The sequence below is a fragment of the Neospora caninum genome, chromosome VIIa, assembly GCF_000208865.1.
Source record: "Neospora caninum Liverpool complete genome, chromosome VIIa".
NCBI lineage: Eukaryota > Apicomplexa > Conoidasida > Eucoccidiorida > Sarcocystidae > Neospora > Neospora caninum.
Genome location: NC_018393.1, coordinates 3,545,532 through 3,566,434, shown reverse-complemented (window position 1 = coordinate 3,566,434; position 20,903 = coordinate 3,545,532). Strand labels below are relative to the sequence as shown.

At 59.6% G+C, this 20,903-nt stretch overlaps 1 protein-coding gene across 1 annotated transcript; it reads right to left on the bottom strand.

Moving 5' to 3' along the window:
- Positions 1 to 1,558: 1,558 nt before the first annotated feature.
- NCLIV_023360 (hypothetical protein) lies at positions 1,559 to 20,547 on the bottom strand (the record flags this gene model as incomplete). The annotated part of the gene is made up of 21 exons (XM_003882531.1): positions 1,559 to 1,603; positions 1,828 to 2,433; positions 2,644 to 2,811; positions 3,232 to 3,560; positions 4,139 to 4,407; positions 5,034 to 5,206; positions 5,848 to 5,984; positions 6,353 to 6,512; positions 6,845 to 7,033; positions 7,348 to 7,558; positions 7,970 to 8,159; positions 8,559 to 9,050; positions 9,445 to 10,198; positions 10,472 to 11,224; positions 11,583 to 12,560; positions 13,077 to 14,006; positions 14,422 to 15,076; positions 15,590 to 15,821; positions 16,302 to 16,468; positions 17,016 to 17,257; positions 17,719 to 20,547. The coding sequence occupies 21 exons, from the start codon at positions 20,545 to 20,547 to the stop codon at positions 1,559 to 1,561; spliced, it is 10,509 nt and encodes a 3,502-aa protein (XP_003882580.1).
- Positions 20,548 to 20,903: the final 356 nt, after the last annotated feature.

Sequence of the window (20,903 nt, the reverse complement as noted above, 5' to 3'; positions counted from 1 at the left end):
CGCCTTTGCAGGCGCGGAAACGTTTCAGTTCTGTTTTCTCAATCGAGTACGAAAAAATGTCCACTTGAAAAAGCGGCTCTGCGAACCGAGAGACGCAGAACAAGGAAGCCCAGGCCGATGCCTTTCAGAATCAGTGCAGGGTTCCAAAAAGCGCACCGAAGCGAGGTTGCTTTCGCGAGCTTCGCATGTGCATGCGATTCTCTGAGTCGTAGAGATATCCGATTCGAAGCAGCGGGTCGTATTTACATTGATTTGCCTATACATGCATGTGCTTGCTTCTGAGTTCTCGTATACAGTTAGAGCTATATATCCATCCATGTACATATGCATGTGCATGAATGTACATACCTATATTTATCTATACGCATATAGGTACACCATAGGGAGCCAGAGGGCTCGGCGCGTCCGTCGAGGTCCGTCATCCAATGCAGGACGTCTTGGTGCAGAATAATTCGGACAGATTCAACCGAGAATCGTGTGAGGGTAGATGCATGCATGCCGACGCTGACGCGACTCAGCAGTGCACCGCAACGCTGGTTTTGCGTGAGTGGCCGGGAAAGGTCGAACACGGCCGGGCGGAGCGCCAAGGTGTAGCCCTTTTGCCGGATGGCCAGCGAACTGTGTCGCGTGTGAAGAAGTGGCGTGCCCTGTCAGACTTGCGGACAGCGACACGGCGAGGGACAGGAGACTCAGCAGATATTTCGCTTTTCTAACGCCCCGCGCCCTTCCCAGTTTCGTGGTCCGCGGTGCGCCAGGGTGGGGGGAGAGAGCAGCGAGGCAGGGAAACGAGAGAGACGATAGACGGAGAGGGGAGAGAGATACAGAGGGGAGAGAGATACAGAGGGGAGAGAGATACAGAGGGGAGACACAGGGGAGAGAGATACAGAGAGGGGAGACGAGGAAGTGAGAGGGACGAGAGAAGGAGAAGAGAGATAGAGAAGAGGAGGCAGGAACCGCGAGTGGAACGCCGACTCGGTGGAGCGTATACAGAAAGCGAGACCAACAGAGAGAAGGCCAGACAGGGTGAGAGTGTCGAGGAGGAGGAAAAAGAGAAGCGAATGAGCGAAAGGCGAGGGGATGCAGAACTGATACATCGGTCGTGACCGGGCAAAGGAAGAAGGAAGTGAGGAAAGAGAGGAGGCGCACAACAGAGAAGGGAGAAGATTCAGATGCGACGCTGCACAGGCTAAGGATTTGCTGGCAGTTCCCCATGTCTGTCGAGGGTAATCGCCGTAGCGAGGAGGAAATCCGATAAACAGTATCCCGCAGTGTACTGGTGGGCACGCCCTGCTGGTGGTTGGCTGCCTTTGGCACATGCGTTTCCTCCCTCCCTATCGCCTGGCTCTCCCACTGCAAACCATCCCCTCTAAATCTCCCGCTCGAGATCTCCTTTGTGTCTATGCGTCCGAGTCCTGGTCCTCAACTTTGTGTCACCGTCTTCCTCCCTTTGACTTGGCGCTTCGGTTTCTGCCTTTGCGTCTTGCCGCCTGCGAGCGTCTTTTTGCAGCGTTCCGGGAGTCGTTTCCTTCTCGAGCCTCACGGCCTTCTTCCTCTCTCCTCAGCGCCGTTCCTGAAAGTGCTGGACAGCGTAGTTGCTCGAGGCCTGCCCAGGAAGAGACAGAAAACAGAGGCGAGAAGAGAGAGACAGCTCGCTCGTCGCACGTATATTTTCGAAAAGGCCCATCGGCGAAACCAGAAAGGGGAACAGGAAACAGCGTCAGCGCTGGCCTTGTGCTCTCCGTTTCGGCTCCAAAAACATCCTCGACCCTCGTTTAGTACTTCCGACGCGGAACCCCCCCCCCTGTCTTCGTTGCTGTCTCCCCTCACCTTATTTAGACAGACGAGAGAAAAACTCGGCAGACGTTTCGTCGCTGCGTGGCCCTCGCCGCTCCACAGCGTTTCTATTTCCTCTTCTCTCGGGCCTGAGCGCTCCGTGCCGATTCCGTCCCCGCCTCCTGCCTCTGTCGCGTCCTGCGCAAATGCCTGGCCGGCTTCCTCGTTTCCTCGCGGCATCGTGTCGCTCTCTCCGTCGCCCCACTCGCGTCTCCCGCCGCGGCCAGTGCGATAAGGCCGAGCCGTGAGAGCCTGGAAAGCCACCAGAGAACCGGATCTGTTTCCTGTAATGTCTCCGTTCTTCTCTGGGTCGGAGTCTCGCGTCCGGCGCGCCTCGTTGCCAGGTTCCCGCTCTCGGCCTGCCTCTGTCTGTCGCTCGTCAGTTTCGCACAACCTGAACTGAGCAGGCAGGGGACTGGATGCGAAGTCCCCACGTGCCCACGGCTTCGGGCCTCGCCCCGCGTAGGAAGGAGAGAGGAAACAACTGTTTCCCGGTCCACCCGCCCCCCACTGAGGCTCTGCAAGTCCCGGCTCGGGAAGCGAGGAAAAGGCCGAGGGGAGACTCGACAGTGGAAGCGAGTCTGCTGCGGACAACCAAGCCTGAGGCGAAGGGGGACAAGACAAAAGGCAAACGGGCATGGGCGGGCACCCAGAGTTGTTCACAGACTCTACAGGCGACACAAACGGGCGAAAGGCGAGAGCCGCAGTGAAAGACTAGGGCTTCCAAACCTCCGAAAAAGCAAAGCGCGACACAGCGAAATTTCCGGTTCCGCCTGCGAACGAGATCGAGAAACACACTCGAGGGCGTACCTTCGTTGTGAAGCGCTGCGCCAGGACGTGGGAAATATCGTAGAACTGTAGGTCTTGATTGCGTTCACTCCTTGACAGCGTGGAGAGCACCTCCACGAGACTGTAAAGAGAAGACTCGGCCGTCTTCAACACGGGCGGTGTCGCCATCACACTGCACAAACTTTTCACCTGAAAGCACAAAGGAAAATCGCGCGAGAGCCAGATAGGAAAACGCGAAGCAGAAGCAAGAATGCCGCTTGACTCGTGGCCACCCCGAAGGCCCATTCCCATTTCGCCACGTTCAGGCCTTCATCGCAGTCCCGATCCAGACGGCTGTTCTCACAGTTTTTCGCACTCATCCCTTGTTCGCTTCCATTCCCCTTCGGCTCAACAACCTAACGGGCATCTCCACCCGTGACAGAATGGCTGTGTGCACATATATATATATTTATATTTATATGCGTATGTGTTAGGCCACGTGCCAATACGTAGTGTATATTTATTGCAGGTGCGTTAGTACCAAAGTGCGAGTGCGTGCAGGCATTGACTCAGTGTTGGGGGGAGCGTGTGGCGCTGAGGCGTATAGGTCAGGGTCCCGGTCGGCTATACCTGGCTGCAAAGTTGGGAGATTTTCTTTAGTTTCACTGTGGGATCTGTCGACGGCAGGCGAAGCGAGTTGAGGCGCACACGACTCGCGGCGCCTTCATACTGCACTGGCCCAGGACTGGAGAAGCAGTCGCCGAGGGCCCACTCCGCTCGCGAGAGGGCGAGAGTCCGAAACATGGCCCCCTGAAGAGACAACTTTTGAAGAGGAACTTCCACGCGAAACATGAGGACGACAGCCGACCCTGCCGAGGACGAAGCAGCGCGGGGGGGGGCGTCTCGCTCGCGTTTCGAGTCCTCAGACGTGTGAGAAGCCGCCGAAGGCACGGGTCGACCTGCAAAGACACAGAATCCGCCAAAACGGGGGAGAGGAAACACATCATCAACTCACAACGCAGAACTCTCGTCTGGACTGAATGCCCACTATTGCATGCGCTATCCTAAATTGCGCTCCAGCTGCCCGCAAAAAGAGTCCGTGAAAACGTTTCGCCATTCGTTCGCCCCAGGACTCCCGGACTCCTGTGCAAGAGTCAGTTCTCACACGATTCGTTTCGGTATAGTTAGACTGCAACGTCTTTACTGGGACCGTAGCGAGAAACCGGCTTCGCCCATGGACAGGAAAGGAGGCAGCAGAGGAGCGCGGCACATCCCAAATCTCCCACCTCGTATGTCTGGGTGGGCCAGCGACGCTCAGAGCCTGCGAGGCCCAGAGCCTGGCAGAGGTTGAAGGCGCCCGGTTTCCCTCTATGTTTCAAGCGGCAGAGCAGTTTAGTCTGACGTTCCGAAATCCTCGCACGTTCTCTCGACGCATTGTGTGCGGAACGCATCAACCGAGGCCAAAGCTACATCCATCCCCAATCACCCCTGAGCTCTTCCCCTCCGGTTGCGAGTCTTTCAGCAGCCTGTCGCGCACCTGGCACATGCCCGGAAGAGTGAGGCGCATGATTTGTAGCCCTGGAAGACCAAACGTGGTAGCCGTGGCGTGGGGGCTGGCGCACGTGCGAGGACTTGTCGCACGGGTGCGTCACACTCGGTTTCACCGGCTGAACATCCACCAAGCAGGTGAACGGCACGGCACTGACGGACCACTCGGAGGGATCGCGCACCAAGTTGCTGATCTGCGCCATGTAGCCAGTGCAGCCGCCATCCACCAACACCGCAGCTGTGTAGCCGTACGAAAACCTGGCACGGAGAAGAGAGCACACGCTGAGAGAACCGCATGCGCTTTGCGGAACAAAACAAGAGACAGGCCCGAACCACAGAGACGCAGGAAGGCACCGCGCCGCTTTTCGAGAGCGCGCTCAGATGTTGATTGAAAAGGGAGCATTGACGCAAGCATCGCGTAAGCTCTCAAGGCGTTATTGAGAGACGCGCTGGAGCGACAACCACAGCTTCGTCGTCTCAGTGGTTGGCGACAGAACCACAACACAAAAATACGTGAACGCGAGGACAACACCAACTCGGAGGGGGGCGAAGACCGAAGAGACGGTGATGACATCTGAAGGCGGGAGGAAGGTCGACAAAGTGTAGGGGAGAGGCGAGGAGCGGAAGGGTCAGCGGGGAGTGAGAGAGAAAGGGAGGAGGCAAGAGCGGACAGCCACCTGGCGCGCAAGGCGGATATGAGAACGCCGCGGGGCGCGCGAGAGAGAGAAAGGGGGAAAACAGAGAGACACGCGAAAGCGCTGAAGAAGGAACGAAAGGCACGAAAGGACGAGCTTAAGGGCCAGAAGGAAAAAACGAGCCAAGACGCCCGCCAGACGAGAGATGGAGGCGCGAGTGGACAGCCGGCGCGTGGAATCCAGTCTCACCCGAGGTCGGCGTCGAAGTTCGTGGGAGCTGCAGATCGGCCCTGGTACGCGAGGAAGTGCGTTTTGCAGAGAAACTGTCCCTTCCGGAAGGCGCCGATGCTCTTGCGTCTCGCGAGCTCTCTCTCAACGAGCCTCTTCAAAAGCACTTCTGTGTCAATAGCCGTAAGGTCCACCTGATCAGGCAGACGGGGCGCGAAGGACAGACACCAACCACGCGTTAGTCTCCGGAGCCGCAGAGAGCGTTGCCTCGCTCAAGTCGCTCGGGCGAAAAGGGGACGGTCGCGGGGTCGAAAACACCGTGCGCCCTTTACGCCTGGTGTGTGTGTATGGATTAGACTCGACTCTGAGATGAGCACTCCGACGACGATATGGACCTGATCCTCGCGCATCTGAGCCGTTTTCCCAGCTACGCCTTCGAACTCCCAAAATCGGCACGCAGACGGGTTATCCTGTGGAGCCAGCACTGATTTACGGTTCCACCGTTGCCAGAAGCCTGCGCATCCCATCCACTCCAGTGGATCGTACGCGGGGTGACAAGGCTGTGGCGAAAAAGGTCCGTGCGGGGAAAAAGGAGACAGATCCACGGGCCGCAGGGATCGCCGTAGATGTGGGGATCGGCGTAAAGAGCACTGAGGCCAGGTCGAGCAGATCCCCCCCGCGACAAGAAGAAAAACAGCAGAACTCAATAAGTCACCAGAAGCTCCAGCGTTTGCACTTCAGGGGAGGTACGGACGACAGGGCGAGAAGGACGAGACGAGAACGGTTCCAGATACACGTGCAGGCGTTCGCGCGCCATCTAGTCGTGCAAACGCACCCGGTAAGTTTGATCTTTGTTGAAGGCGAGTTGCCATTGGATCCCCTTTGGAAGGCTGCTAAAGAGCGCGGCGCTCCACGGCGTCAGGCGCGCCCGCAAGAGTTCGAGGCCTTCTTCCGTTTGAGCGTAAAAGCCACCTGGAAGCACAGAAGCAGGAACCGCAGCGGACTGCAAGGAGACGAAGGTGTGGAAGAGGAAGCCAAAACCTTTGCAAAGATTCCTCCTGCGGTTGCCGAGCAAAGCAAAAGTAGTCACGCGTCTCCGGTGTGGACCCGGAGCTCAAGCAGGCCGCGACACGGAAAGCACCGAACGCTCTCGCCTTTCGGTGGTGTCGCCGCGTGTGCGTGCGAACCAGAAGCGAACCACCAAGGCCCAGCCAGCACAGAAACGCGGCGCGACAAGAGGCGAGAAACAACTGAGACGCAGAGAAAGCCACCCAAGGGAGATGCGAGGGTCTGTGTCTAGGACTCCCCGAAGCCGAGGCGCTCTTTGCGTGTAGTCTCACTTTCAAAGCATGCGTCCACTTCGTTAATCAGCATGTGCATTTCGGGCAAATGCGCCAGGAGTGAGTCAGGGAGAAGCACAGTTCCGTAGTGCAGACCTAGGCCGGCACGCGTCTCCACGATGTCGCTGATCAAATTCGTTAACGCCATCGCCCCCATCCGCTGGCGAAAGAAGACGTCAGAAGAGAAGAGGACACAGAGGCGGGCGCGTCAGGGGAGCTCGGTCAAGGGCCGCAGATGAATGCAAGTGCAAACACAAATGAGCATGCGCCGCTGACTCCACCAATAGACCTGCATTCGCAGGCGGGGGGCCGTGTCGTCACCTGTTGCTCCTCGCCAGAGGTTTCTCGGCGCATGCAGCTACAACCCCGTCAACAGAACTTCGTTGCCCATCCTGGTAGATTCAGTGCGCGGAAACTGTCAGGCGGCTGAAAAAACGATCCCCTTTCCGTTCTAAAACAAACACGAAAGTGAGTGCAGTCACTTCCGTTCACCTTCTGTTCGATTTCTTCGTTGATCAGGACGAGGTTCGGGTGGGTGTCGAGAGCGCATTCGGCGGCTAAGTGGGAAAGACACTTGCCGGAAACGCGGATGAAGTACCAGCATTTCGAGCTCCGGCTCTCTCGCATCAAACTCCCAATGATGCTGTTGAAGACGCGGCAGACCGTGTCGTGGCCGAGGCACTGCACGCGGCGCACACGCACAAGACGGTGGAGACTCGAATACAGAGAAACGGAGACAGAGAGAGGGACGCGGCGAAAGCGACAGCCAGCGCGAGAACGAAGGAGAGAAAGAGGGAGAGAAAGAGAGCAAGAGAAGGAGCGAAAGAGAAAGAGTGAGAAAGGAGAGCGGGGAAAAGAGGGAGAAGACACAGAAAGGGAGACAGAGAGCAGGCGGGAGGAGGAGACAAGGAAACTTCATGAGGTACAAAGAGACAGCAAGAAAGCCGGCGACGCAGAGAAGCGGTGGGTGCCGCCCGACCCAGTGTGCGGCCTACCGCTTCAATGAAAGGCATGCCGTTGTCGACAGTCATGGGGACACCGACTACACACGTTTGCGTGTCTGCGTCGAGAAGGTACTCAGTGAGAATCGCTGCGTCGCTGACAGCGCTGGTGCCGCCGAGGACGACGAGCCCATCGAGGCGGAGCGCCTTGATGGTTTTGATGCACTGTTGAAGCTCGAACTCGTTGCTGAAATGCTCCGTCGTCCTGCGACGCGCACACGCAGAGACGCGACGGACGAGGAGAGGACGCGTTTCGAGGGCCGGGCACAGAGAAGGTGAGAAAAGGAAAAGTCGAGAGATTGCGGGCAAGACCGCCGACCTCCGCACACCAAAGAGGGGGATACGCCACGCTCGGGATTTGTGCATGCCAAAGGGAAAGTTCCACGTGACGGTGTCCCCCTGACGCAGAGAGGAGAGCGGCGAAGGCGCGGGGAGGAAGAAAGTCGAAGACGCACCAGGTTCCGTACAGCCCCAAAGCACAGGGGGTGACGGCAAAAAACAAAATGCACACGACACAGGAAGACGAAGCGAAGGCGGCAGGCCGCGTGGAAGGGCGGCACAGACACAGAGGGTTTTGGCGACGAATGGAGAGCGCACAGACACCGCCCTGAATCACCTGCACAAGAGATCGAGGCCGCCTTGATTTCGAAAGAGCGAGAAAGACTGCTTGTCGACGATCGTGTACCAGCCGTGAACAAGGCCCAAAATGCCTCCGAGAATTCCGATGCAGACGCCCTTGGGCGCCAAATTCTCCAAGTACTCCAAAACCCCCATGACTGCGTTCAGGCCCCCAGGCGCTTGCCGCCCTGGGAAACGAAACAGCCAAAAACGGGTCCATTAAGCGACGCCTTCTCGCGCGCAAAGAATGGCATGCGGAAATACTCCCAAAACCCACGAAAACAGATATACGATGAAAGCCTATACTTGTCCTGCTCAGGTATGGCTACCAGACATTCATAACCACGTATGTATACATATATATATATATATATATATCCGTATGTAAAGAGAGACAGATATTGATAGACATACCTGTATGTCCATATATATATATATATATATATATATATATATATGTGTGTGTGTGTATGCACGCATTTTCACATCCACCACGCACACACAGGGGATTGTTTGTAGCCCCGTTTGTTCTTTCTCCATTACATTTGGTTGGCTTTCCCCCTTTCCATGCTTCTGCAGGCGCGTACCGAAGAAGCATACAGCGATCCTCAGAGGCTCTTGACTCTCGACGAGATTGACGCGCGAGGATTTTCTACTCAGGCAGAGTTTAGGCTCGATGTGCCCCTCGTTGGCCTTCGCCGTTAGCTGGGGTTCTCGCTTCACTCCCCGAGAGGGCGGCGGGCCTTCTTCTCCCTCGCTCCTGCCGTCTCGCATTTCTGCTTGTTCTCTCTCGCTTCCACCTTCCCCTTCGCGGAGGCCTTCTTGGTTCGCAGCTTCGAGTTTGCCCTCCTCGCCCCCTCGCATCTGCGCGGATGCACCCAGGGAGGAAGAACTGAAAGAAGGCGAAGAGAAATACAGGGAAGCCGGAGAGACTCGCCTTTTGCCTTTCGTGCTCAGGCCCGCGCGCGACAAAGACGCTCGCGCGGCGCCTTCATCGCGCGTGAGAGGAGGCACCGCCGAGGCGTCTCCAGCTGGTGGACCTTCACCGTGGGAAGGCGACAGGCTTCTCCAGCGTTCCTCTGAGGTGAGGCGCAACAGTTAGCAAACACAAAGCAGCCATCGCCTGGGAACTCGGAATGCCACCATTCCACTGCAGTTCCACACCGACATGGGCGTCCCGCTGACTCGCTTTGTCTTCCGGCCCCAAACGCTCCTTTCACCGTCTCGCGCCCTTCGTCATCCGCGCTCGCCCAATCCCTTTCATCTGTGGCCTCCCACGTTCCCACCTTTCTCGCGCGCGCCTCCTCTCACCTCTCTCTCCCCGCGTGCGCTCTCTTTTTTGAACTTCCCCTCGCCGTCTTCTGTCTCCTTCGCTGTCGCTTCTGCCTCACGCTTTCCTTGTGTTGCTTCCCCCCCCTCGCCCCTCGCCTTCTTCCTGGGGACCGAAGTCCGTTTCCGGCGTCGCTCCCTCACCTGTTGGCGCCCGTCGCGCCTCACAGCAATCGAACGAGAACCGCGTCCTGCCGCTCCCGCCCCTCTCCAGCCTGAGACTCTCGGCTCGCCCAGACTCGTAGCGGAGCATCACGACAGGCGAGGCCGAGCTGCGGATATCGATCAGCGTGTTTCGTCTCACGACACCAGACGCTGTGGCGCTTGACGCGGAGCTTCGCCCCTCTCTCTGATCCTCGTCGCCTCTCAACAGACACGCGACAAACGCAGAAGACTGGACTCTCACAGACGCAAGTGCCGTCGTTCCCCCTTCTCCCTCTACCGCTCTCCTCGTGGGTCTGTCTCCCGCGCTGTCGCCCACCCGCCTCTCTGCTCCGGGAGAAGTGTCGGCGCCTCTTCCTCTGTCGGGTGGTTTGAGAAGACGGCGGGAGGGCTCTGGACTCGCGAGCGCACTCGCTGTCTGAGAAGGATCGGACCGGCTTCTTACGTTGTCTGCGCCAGCAGGTCCCCCGGGCGCATGCGTCTCTCGGGGGCCCAGTGCCCTGTCGCTGCTGAGGAGCGAAGGCCCCAGAGAGGCCCGTGACTGGGGCCGTTGGGCTCCATCGGGCGCGACTGGAGACCGGTCGGGCGGGGACCGAGCCCCGACGCCAGGGGCCACAAGGCTTCCTTCCCTGGAGTTCCTGCCACTGTGGGGACCCGGTCGGAGCCCTAGAGGAGGGTGGCCTGTTGAGTGAGAGGCGACGAAATGCGAAGGCTGGAACGTGTCTTCGTCCTCCACCTAAACACGAAGCGCGCAGATACACCGGCGTCCTTTCGCTTCGACGTGCGGAGTGCTCTTCACACTCATACACGCATGCACGCGCGGATAGAAATACGTTTGTCTGCGTCCCGCCCTCACCTAAATGGCGAGCGTCTAAAGCCCGGTTCCGCTCACACAGTTTCCCCCGTCCAACCCCCCCTCTTTCCTGTGGACACGGCGTCTCCACTTTTTTGAAACCTCCAGCATCCACCACTCGCACTATTCTAACTGTTTCACAGGCGTCAGACGTACTTTGGGGAACTCTCTCTGCGGAGCGGAGGCGACACGAACAATCCCCAAAGGGTGCAATCGGAGATGCCTCGTTCCAGAGTCTCGGTTCGGGCCTCCTTCGACTTTCCAAGAACCGGGTTGTGGTCTTCCGTCTCCTCTCGCAGTAGTGTCGCGATTTGCTCCCCTCGCATCTGCGCAGACTCCTTGGCCGATTGCTTCTGCGCCCTCGCCTCGCGCCGCCGCTTCCACACGCCCGCGCCCGCTCCTTGGCGTGTCAAAGGCCGTTTGCGCGGGGCGCCCGAAGGCCTCCGCCGCCGACACAGCCACTAACGAGGGCGAGATAATCCGCGCCATCGCGGGCGGCCCGCCGGTCCTCTGCGTGTCACTGGTCCCCGCCGTAGGGCGCGCGAAAAGGGTGGCAATCCCTTCCGAGCCGCCCACGTGGGGCGCAGGAGACCCCGGGGCCCACCCGCCTGAAGGCCCGACTGCGGCCGGCTCGGGAGGCGCGAGTTCGCCGGCTTGTGCGTGCTTCCGCGGAGTCCCCTCGAGTCCCGCAAGCGTCTCCGAGAGCGGCGGAGGGGCCGCAGCCACGGGCGCCACGAATGCTGCAGAAGGGAAAGCAGCCGGATAGGGAGACACGCGGCGGGGCTTCTCCGCCATCAAGGAGACATGTGGGAGGGACGCGTAGGAAGGCGAAGCCGGTGAAGGGTCAAGCGGGCTTGGGGCAAAGAACGGCGCTGCGGAATTGGCGGTCTCGTGGGCGTCGAACTGCAGCTGCACACAGTCATGCAGCGAGGAACGGAAATAACAAACAGAACCGTGCAAACCGTGTACGTCTTCTTTCCTGTTCTTCGTTCCATGTTCGTTTCCCAGTGGATTCGAGTCAACACAGAGTCTGTACGGGAAAACGAGGGCGCGCACGTCAAACGCAGGCGAATCGCCCTGACATCGAGGTTCAAACGGACCCTCGTTGATTCTTGTGCTTTTCGCCCTTATCGCCTTTTCACACACAGGAGCCCCCTTCCAAACGCAGTCACCACAGACTGGATATTTTAACGGCCCATCCTCCTTCTTCCGAACCTCCCCCAGCATACACGCCCATTCTAGCCACGCGTTTCTCCACCTGCCTTACTGCCTCTCCGAGATTCGCGTCAGCTCGCAGCGCCAAGCCGCCGCGATGGACGCCCACAAACTGCGGAGGCGGGGCGAGTTTCTTCTCGCCTTCTCCCCTGCGCAGCCCCTCCCCGGGGCCTTCGTAAGTGCCTCCTCTTCGCGACGGCGTGGTGGCTGCCGACCTCAGCGCTTCGGCCATGCCTCCCGGCGACGGCGAGACAGGCCGCGAGATCGCTGGATGTTCATAGGCGGCACTGTGCGTTGGCGGTCTCTCCCTGCCTTCGCTCCCTCTAGGCTTCGTTTCCCCCCTGTACACCCGCTTGCCGTCGTCAGGATGCCCAGGTGGACATGCATAGTTCATCACTTCTCTCACTCGCCTCTCCTCTCCTTCCTTCTCCACATCGCCACGTTCCCCGCCTTCGCCCCTCTGCCTCTCTTTCGTCTCGCGGGCCCGCTCGGCCGGCGTGTCTCCGCATCCCTGCCCCGCCTCGGCCGCCTCTGCGCCCCCGCTGAGGACTCTCGCGGTCGACGCCGGGGCGCCGAGCGCCTGCGCGTCGCTTGGGTCTGCGCAGGGCGTTCCCCCGCCTCTCGCGCCTCCTTCTCGGCTGTCTAGCGACTGCTCCCTGCCGCGTGCATCCTGCGCTCGCGTGCTCTCTCGCTTCGCACCCCTTTTCAGGTGGTAAGGCAGACAGGGAGGCGGCAGGGCGGGCGGGGAAGAGCGCCCATCGACGGCGGGTGCCGGCGAGCGCCAGAAACGAAGAAGCGAACTGGAAGGCGGGAGCGGGGCGGGCGTCCACGGATCCGCGTCCAGAAGCTGCTGCATGGGGACGACGTCGATCGCACGCAGATTGTGGGTCAGTGGGAAGATTCGCTGAAGCAGCACGGGGTTCGAGGAAATAACTGCAGTAATATCCATGCACGCCAGAGTGAAGGGCTTGAAGAAGACTGCGGGCAGCTTCGGCTTGTAGTCGAGACGACAGATTTGGAAGTACGAAAGCTGCACAGAGAAACAGAACATGCAACTCGCCATGCGCCCGAGACTCCCGAGAGGGAAGGGGCACCGGGAAAGGGTGTAACACACGCGTCGCCGTTTCAGGAACCTTCCACTACACGGTCGTAGCGGAACACAAAGAAAAACCACGAGGGCGACCCGCCCACGATACACACACACGGCACATGTGAAGGCCATTCCCCGGTCCAGCTTCTGGGAGGCGGTGCGGAGACATCCCCTGGACCGCGCGCACACAAGTTCTTAGGCCTCTGAACAAGATGAAGAACACCAAGAGGCTTCTCGACCCGAACCGAACCGCCGCGCGTCTCGGGTGAGGGCTCAGCCGCCTCCACCGCCCGCTTGGGCCTGCGGCTTGGCGCTTTTGTGTTGTCACCGTGACCTCGCGCAACGCCCTGCTCAGCTGAGGCGTGTCTCAAGCGCCTCGTGCGTGCCTCCCCGCAACCTCTGATCTTTTCTGCGTTTTCTCCTGCCTTCGATCTTCCTCTCCACGCGTCGTCTCACCTGGCAGCGTCTCCGGCAGTTGAGAAACAGAGTCGGCGGTTCCAGGGGAAACACCCGCTCCTCTGCATCCTCCGCTTCACTGTCAGACCCCGCGTCTTCGATCCAGTCTGCTTCACCCCCTAAAAGAGCATCGTCGCTAGTTCCCTCGTCGCTCGGCGCCGCTCCCGCTTTCCGCATCATCTCACCTTCTCGGTCTCCTGAGTGAGGCCAGCGCCCCGCCTGGCCCCCTTCTGAGAGTTTCCCCAGTTCACTTGCCGAGTCGCCCGCTGTCCTCGTTTCGGGCCTTTCCTCTTCGCCTGCTGGCGCTTGAGGCAAAGCGCCGCCGGCGTCTCTGGGGAGATCACAAGACGCGGTGGGCACCTCGGAATTCCTGTTGCGACTCAAGCAGGGGTCGGCGGCAATTTGGAGGAGGCCGCGGGAAGCGTCAGTGACAGGGGAAGCGTCTCCGGTCTCCGGCGAGGCAAACAGGGCCGTGAACTCTGACCTTTTCAGTTTCAACGGCTGCACACGCAACAATGTTTCTAGAGGCGAGCAAAACTGGGCAACGAGCATCAGGGGAATACTCCCGTCATGGACTTCCGTGGCCTTCAGCTCCTGTCTTTTTCGTCTCAGAGTCTCTGCTCCACCGTCTCCGTCCGCGCCGTCTACCGCTCGCAGTCCCCTTTTCGCTCCGCCGCTGGCTTCGCCTCGTCCCGACGCCGAAGAAGACGAACCACGTGCTGCTGACTGCCACTGCGCCTCCGCGGCATGGACCGAAGAATCGCCGAGCGCAGGAGACAGGGGCGCGGGAGAAGGCCGGAAAGCAGAGTGACACGGAGGCGCGCAGATACAGAAACTCATGTAGCGGTGGCAGGCGGGACACAGCGTCAGAGTCAAGCGCGGCGTCGGCGCGAAACTCACAGGCCCCGGGCTCCTGTACAGACAGTAGACCTGAGACAAATTCCACACCCGAAAGGTTGGTTCGAAGCAGGTCGTCGCAGTTCGAAACCGGATGCGCGAGAAGACGAAAAGGAGACATTCAAAAGCCAGTTAACAAGCCGAGAAGAGGTAATCGCTGTGGCCAGGGAAGGGGATCGAAAACCAACTCGAAGGGCCAAACCGTGCATCAACTAAACAAAAACACAAACCGTGTAACGGTACCTTATCCATCTATGGGTATATCCATGCGCTCCTTTGTGATATATATATATATATGTACATCTGTGCCTGAACTCAGCTTCCCCACTGTCGACTCCCACGTGTTCTCGTGGTTCCAGGGTTGAGGCACTGGGCGCGGCTCGCACGGTTCACAATCTTTCAGTTTCCACTTTTTGTTCTGCTCTCTTTCCTTCCCGGCTCCTCTCACCTTCCACGAGTTTTTTACCCGCTTGTAGCAGCGAAACAAGTTGCTGTCCGCTGCCAGGCGATACGGCGGAATGGTCGGGACTGCCAGCGGCTGGTGGGTCCCGCGCGCGAGGCCCGCGGGGTCTCCGGCTCTGGAGCGAAACGCGTGTCCATACACCTCACGAGGTTGAGCGTGGCCTTGCGGTGAAGTGTGCAGATCGCCCTCTGGAGCCCTCCCTTCCTCGTCGCGCTGGGCTGTTGCCTGGCGAGAACTGTTTCCAGCGTCGGGTGTGGACCCACCGGAGGCTTCGGCGTCTGCTGGATTCGCTTGGCGCTTCTTCCAGTCGGTCCCTCGCTCGCGGTCTTCTCCGCGAACCGGATGGACAGAAGACGCGCCAGGACCACATGATGCCGGAGACGGCGGACGAGGCGAAGGCTTCAACAAGCAGACCAGAGGCAGGGCGCACGCTTCCCAGCGATCGAGAGGCAGGTGGACGTTTCTCACACACGCCATGTACCCCGTCAGCCCAAAGGAGACGATGGCCCCTGCGACAGTCCCTAGGGCGTAGCCCAAGCTGCAGTCGAAGCGTGTGGGGAGGGGACAGCGCCCCTCCTGGCCCAGATAGTGCAGACGGTACGTGAACGTCTCCACGCAGCGCGCATCCCCTGCAGTTTTCCTGCGCACGCAGCCAGCACCGACACAAAACGCGGTGATGGGAAAAAAGGAAACAGGGATTCTCAGGAGGCGCGAAGATGTAAACGGGCGGTCCAGCTCGACAACAAACCGACACTGGCATGCGCCAGAGAGACCCTGACAGGGCAAGCATGCCGCCAACCGTTTTCGCCAGTGCCGGCCTCCTCCCCGCCCCAAAACACTGCATGTCTCGGCCTCCATATCTACCTACATATCTCTGTGTGGACGCATGTCCCACACGCGCCTTCCGCTCGGACTCTCTCCACAAGCGGAAACCCGAACGACTCGCGCTGCCCGGACATCGCGCAGGTTACGAACCAACTTGAATGCAGAAGAAAAAGGCCAACCGATACACAACTATATACATGTATATATATATATATATATATATATATATAAATATATCGAGAGCTTGCAGGAGAGTGGAGGCACTGTAGGTTTTGTGTCTGCGATGTAAGGAGGCTGGTGTGGGGACAGGGAGTGTGTCGTGTCCGACCTTTTTCGGAGTTCCTTCTCAACGCGCTGCGCGAGCAAAGCCTCGGCCTCAATGGCGGGCAGTAAGGGTCTTCCTCGACAGTCGTGTTGGAGCATAAGAGACCGCCGAGCGTAGGCAGGGAGCAGCCGAAAGGCCCGAGCCAGACGCGCGGGAAGCAGAGCACAAAGGGAGGCTTCTGTCGGCGGCTGGACCGCCCAGGCGGGCGCCGCGGAAGACGCCGAGTCGGCGCGCCCTGGGAAAGACGCGGCCAGGGGCGAAGACGAAGTGGAGACTTCCGGCTGAAGTAGGGCGTGAATCGCATCTCGTAAATCCGCCATCTGGCCGAGCACGCAAACAGAACAAAAACGTACGAGGCGAGGTGAACGTTTGACCAGCTGCATACGCGGACGCAGGCGTAGAGGAGTGGCGAGCCGAGAGACAGGCTTTCTGAGAAGACAAACGCCTTTTATCTTTTACACGTTGCTTGACTGCACATACACGTGTGCGGTCGAAAAGCGTGTAGGTCTGGCCTCGAAAGAGGAGGAGCAAAGTGGCGAGGAATTCTTGAACGCATAGGAAGGCGCGTGACGCAACGCAGTGCAACTCCACACAAGACAGAAGACCCTCTCAACGGATAAAAAGCACGACGACACCATTGTTCGTCACACAGATAGATGTTCAGGAAGGAAGAGCGTGGAGGTTTTTCTCGCGACAGCGTAGCAAGAGAAAGGACCTGCCTCTGGGAGATTCTCGACGAGTTCTTCGGACAGGAGAATGGTGCCGGATCGCTTTCCCAGAAGTTTGCGTCTCTTCACAATCACGTCGCAAATGGCCTCAACGATTCTCTCTAACGTCCACCCTTCTATGTCGCACTCAAGGCCTGTTAGGCACATTGTCGGCCTGACAATCAGAAACGCACACAACCGGAGGCAGTCACATGCACGCATGGGTGAGGTGGCCCCGCGCGTCACTTTGACTTGTTTCTGATGAAAAAGGAAGCCCCTTGGCGCAGATATCAGCTGCAAGAGCCAGACACACATGCACTGTGTACGCGTGTACAGCTCACACGGGGACACCGCCCCAGACACTCTCCAAACACACTTTTCGTGCTGTATTCCTCGCGGGAATCCGCTTCCACAGTCATGTGAAAACTCAACATCGCACAACACGCCTCCGGGCCACCCACAGCGACATCCTGCTCGGCCTCTAGCGTATGTTCACAATGCACACCTCTGTGCTCCGGTGTATATTCACTTACGTGTGAATCTATATCCTCACGCACGGCTGGTGAGACGTTGACTCGGCACACCACCCTGTACGTATCTAAATAAATAAATAAATAGTGTATGAACATATATATATATATATATTTATATATTTGTGCACAAGGCGTTTACGCGTATTTATACGTCTTCGTTCACGTGTGCGGTTTAGGCTTGTTCCGTACCTGGTTTGCAGAGCGCATTCGAGGGTGAGGTTGCTCGAGGAGCACCGCACAAAGTGGTAGTACTTCTTGCTGCTGGAGCTGTCCAGCGCTATGTTTCCACAGAACTCGGACAACATGCTTCTGGCGCTATCGAACCCGAGCGTGATGGGGAGAAACTCCTCGCAGTGCAACTCCCCTCGCGCGCTGTGAGGCACCGCGACGACGCGCGTTCGCAGGCCTTCTTGCAGGAATCGATGTGCCAGCTGAAGCGTTGTGTATAGGGTGAAAGCCGCACACGTCGTGGGACAGGAACGAAATCACACGCAGACACAAACACGCGGGGAAACAAGGAGGTGAGAGAGACACGAGGCGTTTGAAAGCTCGTTCACCCGCCTCCGCAGTTCCCGCTGAGACGCAGCAAATCCGAAGAGACAAAAACTGAGGAGAGAGCGAGATCAGGTGGAATCTGCAACGGGGATGCCGCTGGCCGTCAGCTGTCTGCGTGCAATCGACGTTGAGTCTGGAGAGAAAGAAGACATGCGGGCACAAATCTCCCACCTCCGGCACCACCCGCACGCAGAGAACACTGTGACTCGCTGCCCCCCTTTGAAGGGCGCGGAGCTGTGCGAAACAGTCCGTATGTTTCCGTCGCGTCTCTCCGTTTTCGCGCGTTCTGTGCTCTTTCCGGGCCAGCCCCTGTTTGCGCCTGGATCTGTTTCCTCACCTGCGTCGCGGCCTGGAGGTCTTCTGCGCCTCCCACGATCACGAGGCCGTGGAGGCCGTGCTTCTCGCACACCTGCTGAATTCGGCTGATGGAGAAATCCGTGAGAGACTTGAACGCGCGGTACCCGAGCAACTCACATCCGCCCATGTTCAGGTAGCTTGCAACAGTCTCTTGAGTGAGCTCAATGAAGTCGTCCTTGGCGAGACCGAGCGCGCCGTCGAGAAAACCAATCAATTTGCTGCAGCTACACGCACTCAGGCCGTCCGGCTCGCCTTCGCCCCTGGGGGTGCGCCCAGTGGCCTCGTCACGCACGCGCTTCGCCTCTTCGCCTTGCGCCGAAAACCGCCCAGAGGAAGCAAACGTGGATGCACAAGAAGTTGCGTGGTAGGTCGGAAAGCGTCCAGCGTCGTGCAGAGGCGCGGGAGGTGACCCGACTCCAGCGGGTCTTGCGTCGTCGGCTTCCCGCGCCTCTGCCTCGTCTCGCATTCCTTCTCTGGCGGTCGCCTTGCGTGTCCCTTCTTCGCCTGTGCCGCGAACGCCGAGGTTCGACGGCTCGGAGATTGACTGGCGAATGGTCGGCGTTTGGGGAAAGGGAGTGTTGCTGCGCGACGGCGCGAAATGCGCACTCTGCGAGGCTCCAGCCTCGTCTCCCGGCCCGTCGTTTATTCGGCGACCCCGCTGACAGACGCAGTCTGGGGCGCTGGCCCGCGTGAAGTCGCGAAGAAAATGCGAGAGGCCCACGATCACATTGTGCACGCCCGACGAGGGCGCCAGGCCTCCCACGACGACTCCGAGCCGCAGGGGAGGCAGAAGCTTCTTCTCGGTTCGAGCTGGGGGGACCTGCGGGAAGAACGAGGCAGACGCAGACGGTGGCGAGGGCTCTTCTTTCCCGTAGCTCGGCCGCTCGCTCGCCATGGCGAACGGTGTCGCCCCTACTGCATCTGCCTGTGCTTCCGCCTTGTCTTTAGGGCTGTTTCGCTGCGACTCCTCGTCGGCCTCGAGCCCCTGCCGCAGTCCAGCGGCCGAAGGAAACGGGACGTGGTCCTCTCGCTCTGCGCCGTCGATGTGGCGGAGCCTGTCTCGGCCACACACCGCAGACAGGCACGCCCTGTCTTCCCGGCCACGGGCGCGACCAGAAGAACTTGTTTCTCCACGACCTGTTCGTCCACCTGAACTTCGTACCGGGACGCCCGCGTCGCGTGCGGCGGCATCCGAAGTGGAAAGTCTCGAAGAGGAGGACGACGACTCCGCGAGCGCGTGCGGGGACAGTCCCTTGTTTGTGGCGTCTGTGTCGCTGGTAGCGTCTGCTCTCGCGTTTCCACCTCCAGGGAAGCTACGCAGGCGGACTTCGTTCTCGTCAGCTGTATCCCGAACCTTGCTTCCAGGGTGTGGAGAACTTCCGCCTCTGTTGCCTGTGGTACTTCGCCTTAGGCCGTGCCTATCGCCATGCGACGGCGACGACGGCGGCACCCCACGCTGCGCCCACATTGTGCGCGCACCAACCTCTTCTCCGCTGTTTCCACTGTCTCCCCTGTCTGCGGTGCTCTGGCGTACGGGCTCCGGCGGCCCGGAAAGCTGCTCCAGACCCATGGCGGCGAGGACCGTCGCCGCGTGTGCGAGATTCGGAAGCGAAATCGCGTTCGGAATGCATCGCGCCATTCCAGAACGTCGCTGCGCCGTCCCTCCACGCGCGGGCTGGGGCTGGGTATCGGGCAGCGACCATCCCCCACTCTCGCCGAGAGACACCCGGGAGGCGGACGTCGAGCCGTCGATCTTCCGAATGTACCTACGCTGGACGAACTGGTAGATGCGGGTATTCGCATTCGCGAGCATCGGGAAGTGGTGCAGGATTTGCGGATCGAAATCCAGCAACTTCGCTGCGACTTGCGCGCCTTTCTCTGTCTCTTGCCGTGGGCGCGGCTGGCCATGGCTCTTCCCCTGCTTCTCCGGCGCGGCGACAAAGCGGGAGGAAAGAGGTTCGGCGCCCGAAGGAGACTGAGCAGCCCGTGGGGAATCCCGGCCCTGGCTGGGACCCGCGAGGGCTCTCGGCCCCTGTGAGGGCTTCTCCGCGCCAGAGCAGCGGCTCTCTGAGCCGGTGTCGGTTTCCGGCGAAGAAAGCGAAGAAGGCAGAGCTGAGCGAGGAACTTGGGGGACGTCCGCAGCGGCTGTCTGTGCGTCGCCAGGAGTGAAACTACGCGCGAGCTCCGCTGCTTCGACTCGAGGTCGCTCTCCCTCGCATGGAGGCGATGACGCTCGAGGCGTCTCCGTTTCTTCTCTCTGGGGCCTTTCCTCCCGCACTGGCGGCTTACGCTTGTGCGCGCCTTCATCTTCGTCCAAAGGCCCATTTCGTAGCTCATCCTCCCCGTCCTTCGTTCCTGAAAAAGGCGAGGTTTCCGCGTCGCGTGCCGGCCGATTGGATTCTGCATCTTCGGCGTGTCTCGTCCCCCCGGCAGGCCCCTCCTTGTCTCCGAGCGACTGGCGCTCGCCCAGGACCTCGACATCTAAGTGGACTTCCTCAACGACAAAGGGAGAATAGGGAAGAACGGATGCAGAAGCAAGACGCAGGGGCGGCGCGCGACAAGTGCCGTGAGCGTGTCGGGGGTGAAGGAACTCAGCAGCGATTTCGACAAAGGGCGATGCAGGGTGGAGCGCCGGAGACATCGAGAAGCTGTCAGGGTGCGAAGCGCCGCGAGTCGGGGACGCTCCGCGGTGGGGAGGACCAGCCGAGGGCCGCGACGGGGGAACTGCGAAGCAGCGTGGCAGCTGCGGCGGATCCTGGAGACGCTCCGCCTCCAAAGGAGACAGGCTCTTTGATGGCTGCATCAACATCTTCGTCGGCGAGAGGAAGGCAAAGGCGGGACCAGGGGGAAGGGAAAGAGGGGACAGGTACAGGGGAAGCAGGGGAGAAGGCGACGGGGAAAAGGCGGTGGAAAGGCGCACGCGGCCCGTAGTGTCGACCGAGACGACGATGCACGCAAGGAAAACAGGAGAGAACCGACTGTAGGTAGACAGGGGGCGCTACGTGAACGCGAAGCCAGAGCGAAGAGAGCGCCGATCTGGGGAAACGAGACTACCGCTCGTATGTGTACGCGTGAAGCGGCAAGGACGGGAAGTGCTGGTAAAAGTGAGAACTACAAAAGTATGATTTGCAGAGCAGAACGATGAGGGAGAGGACGACCAGGCGG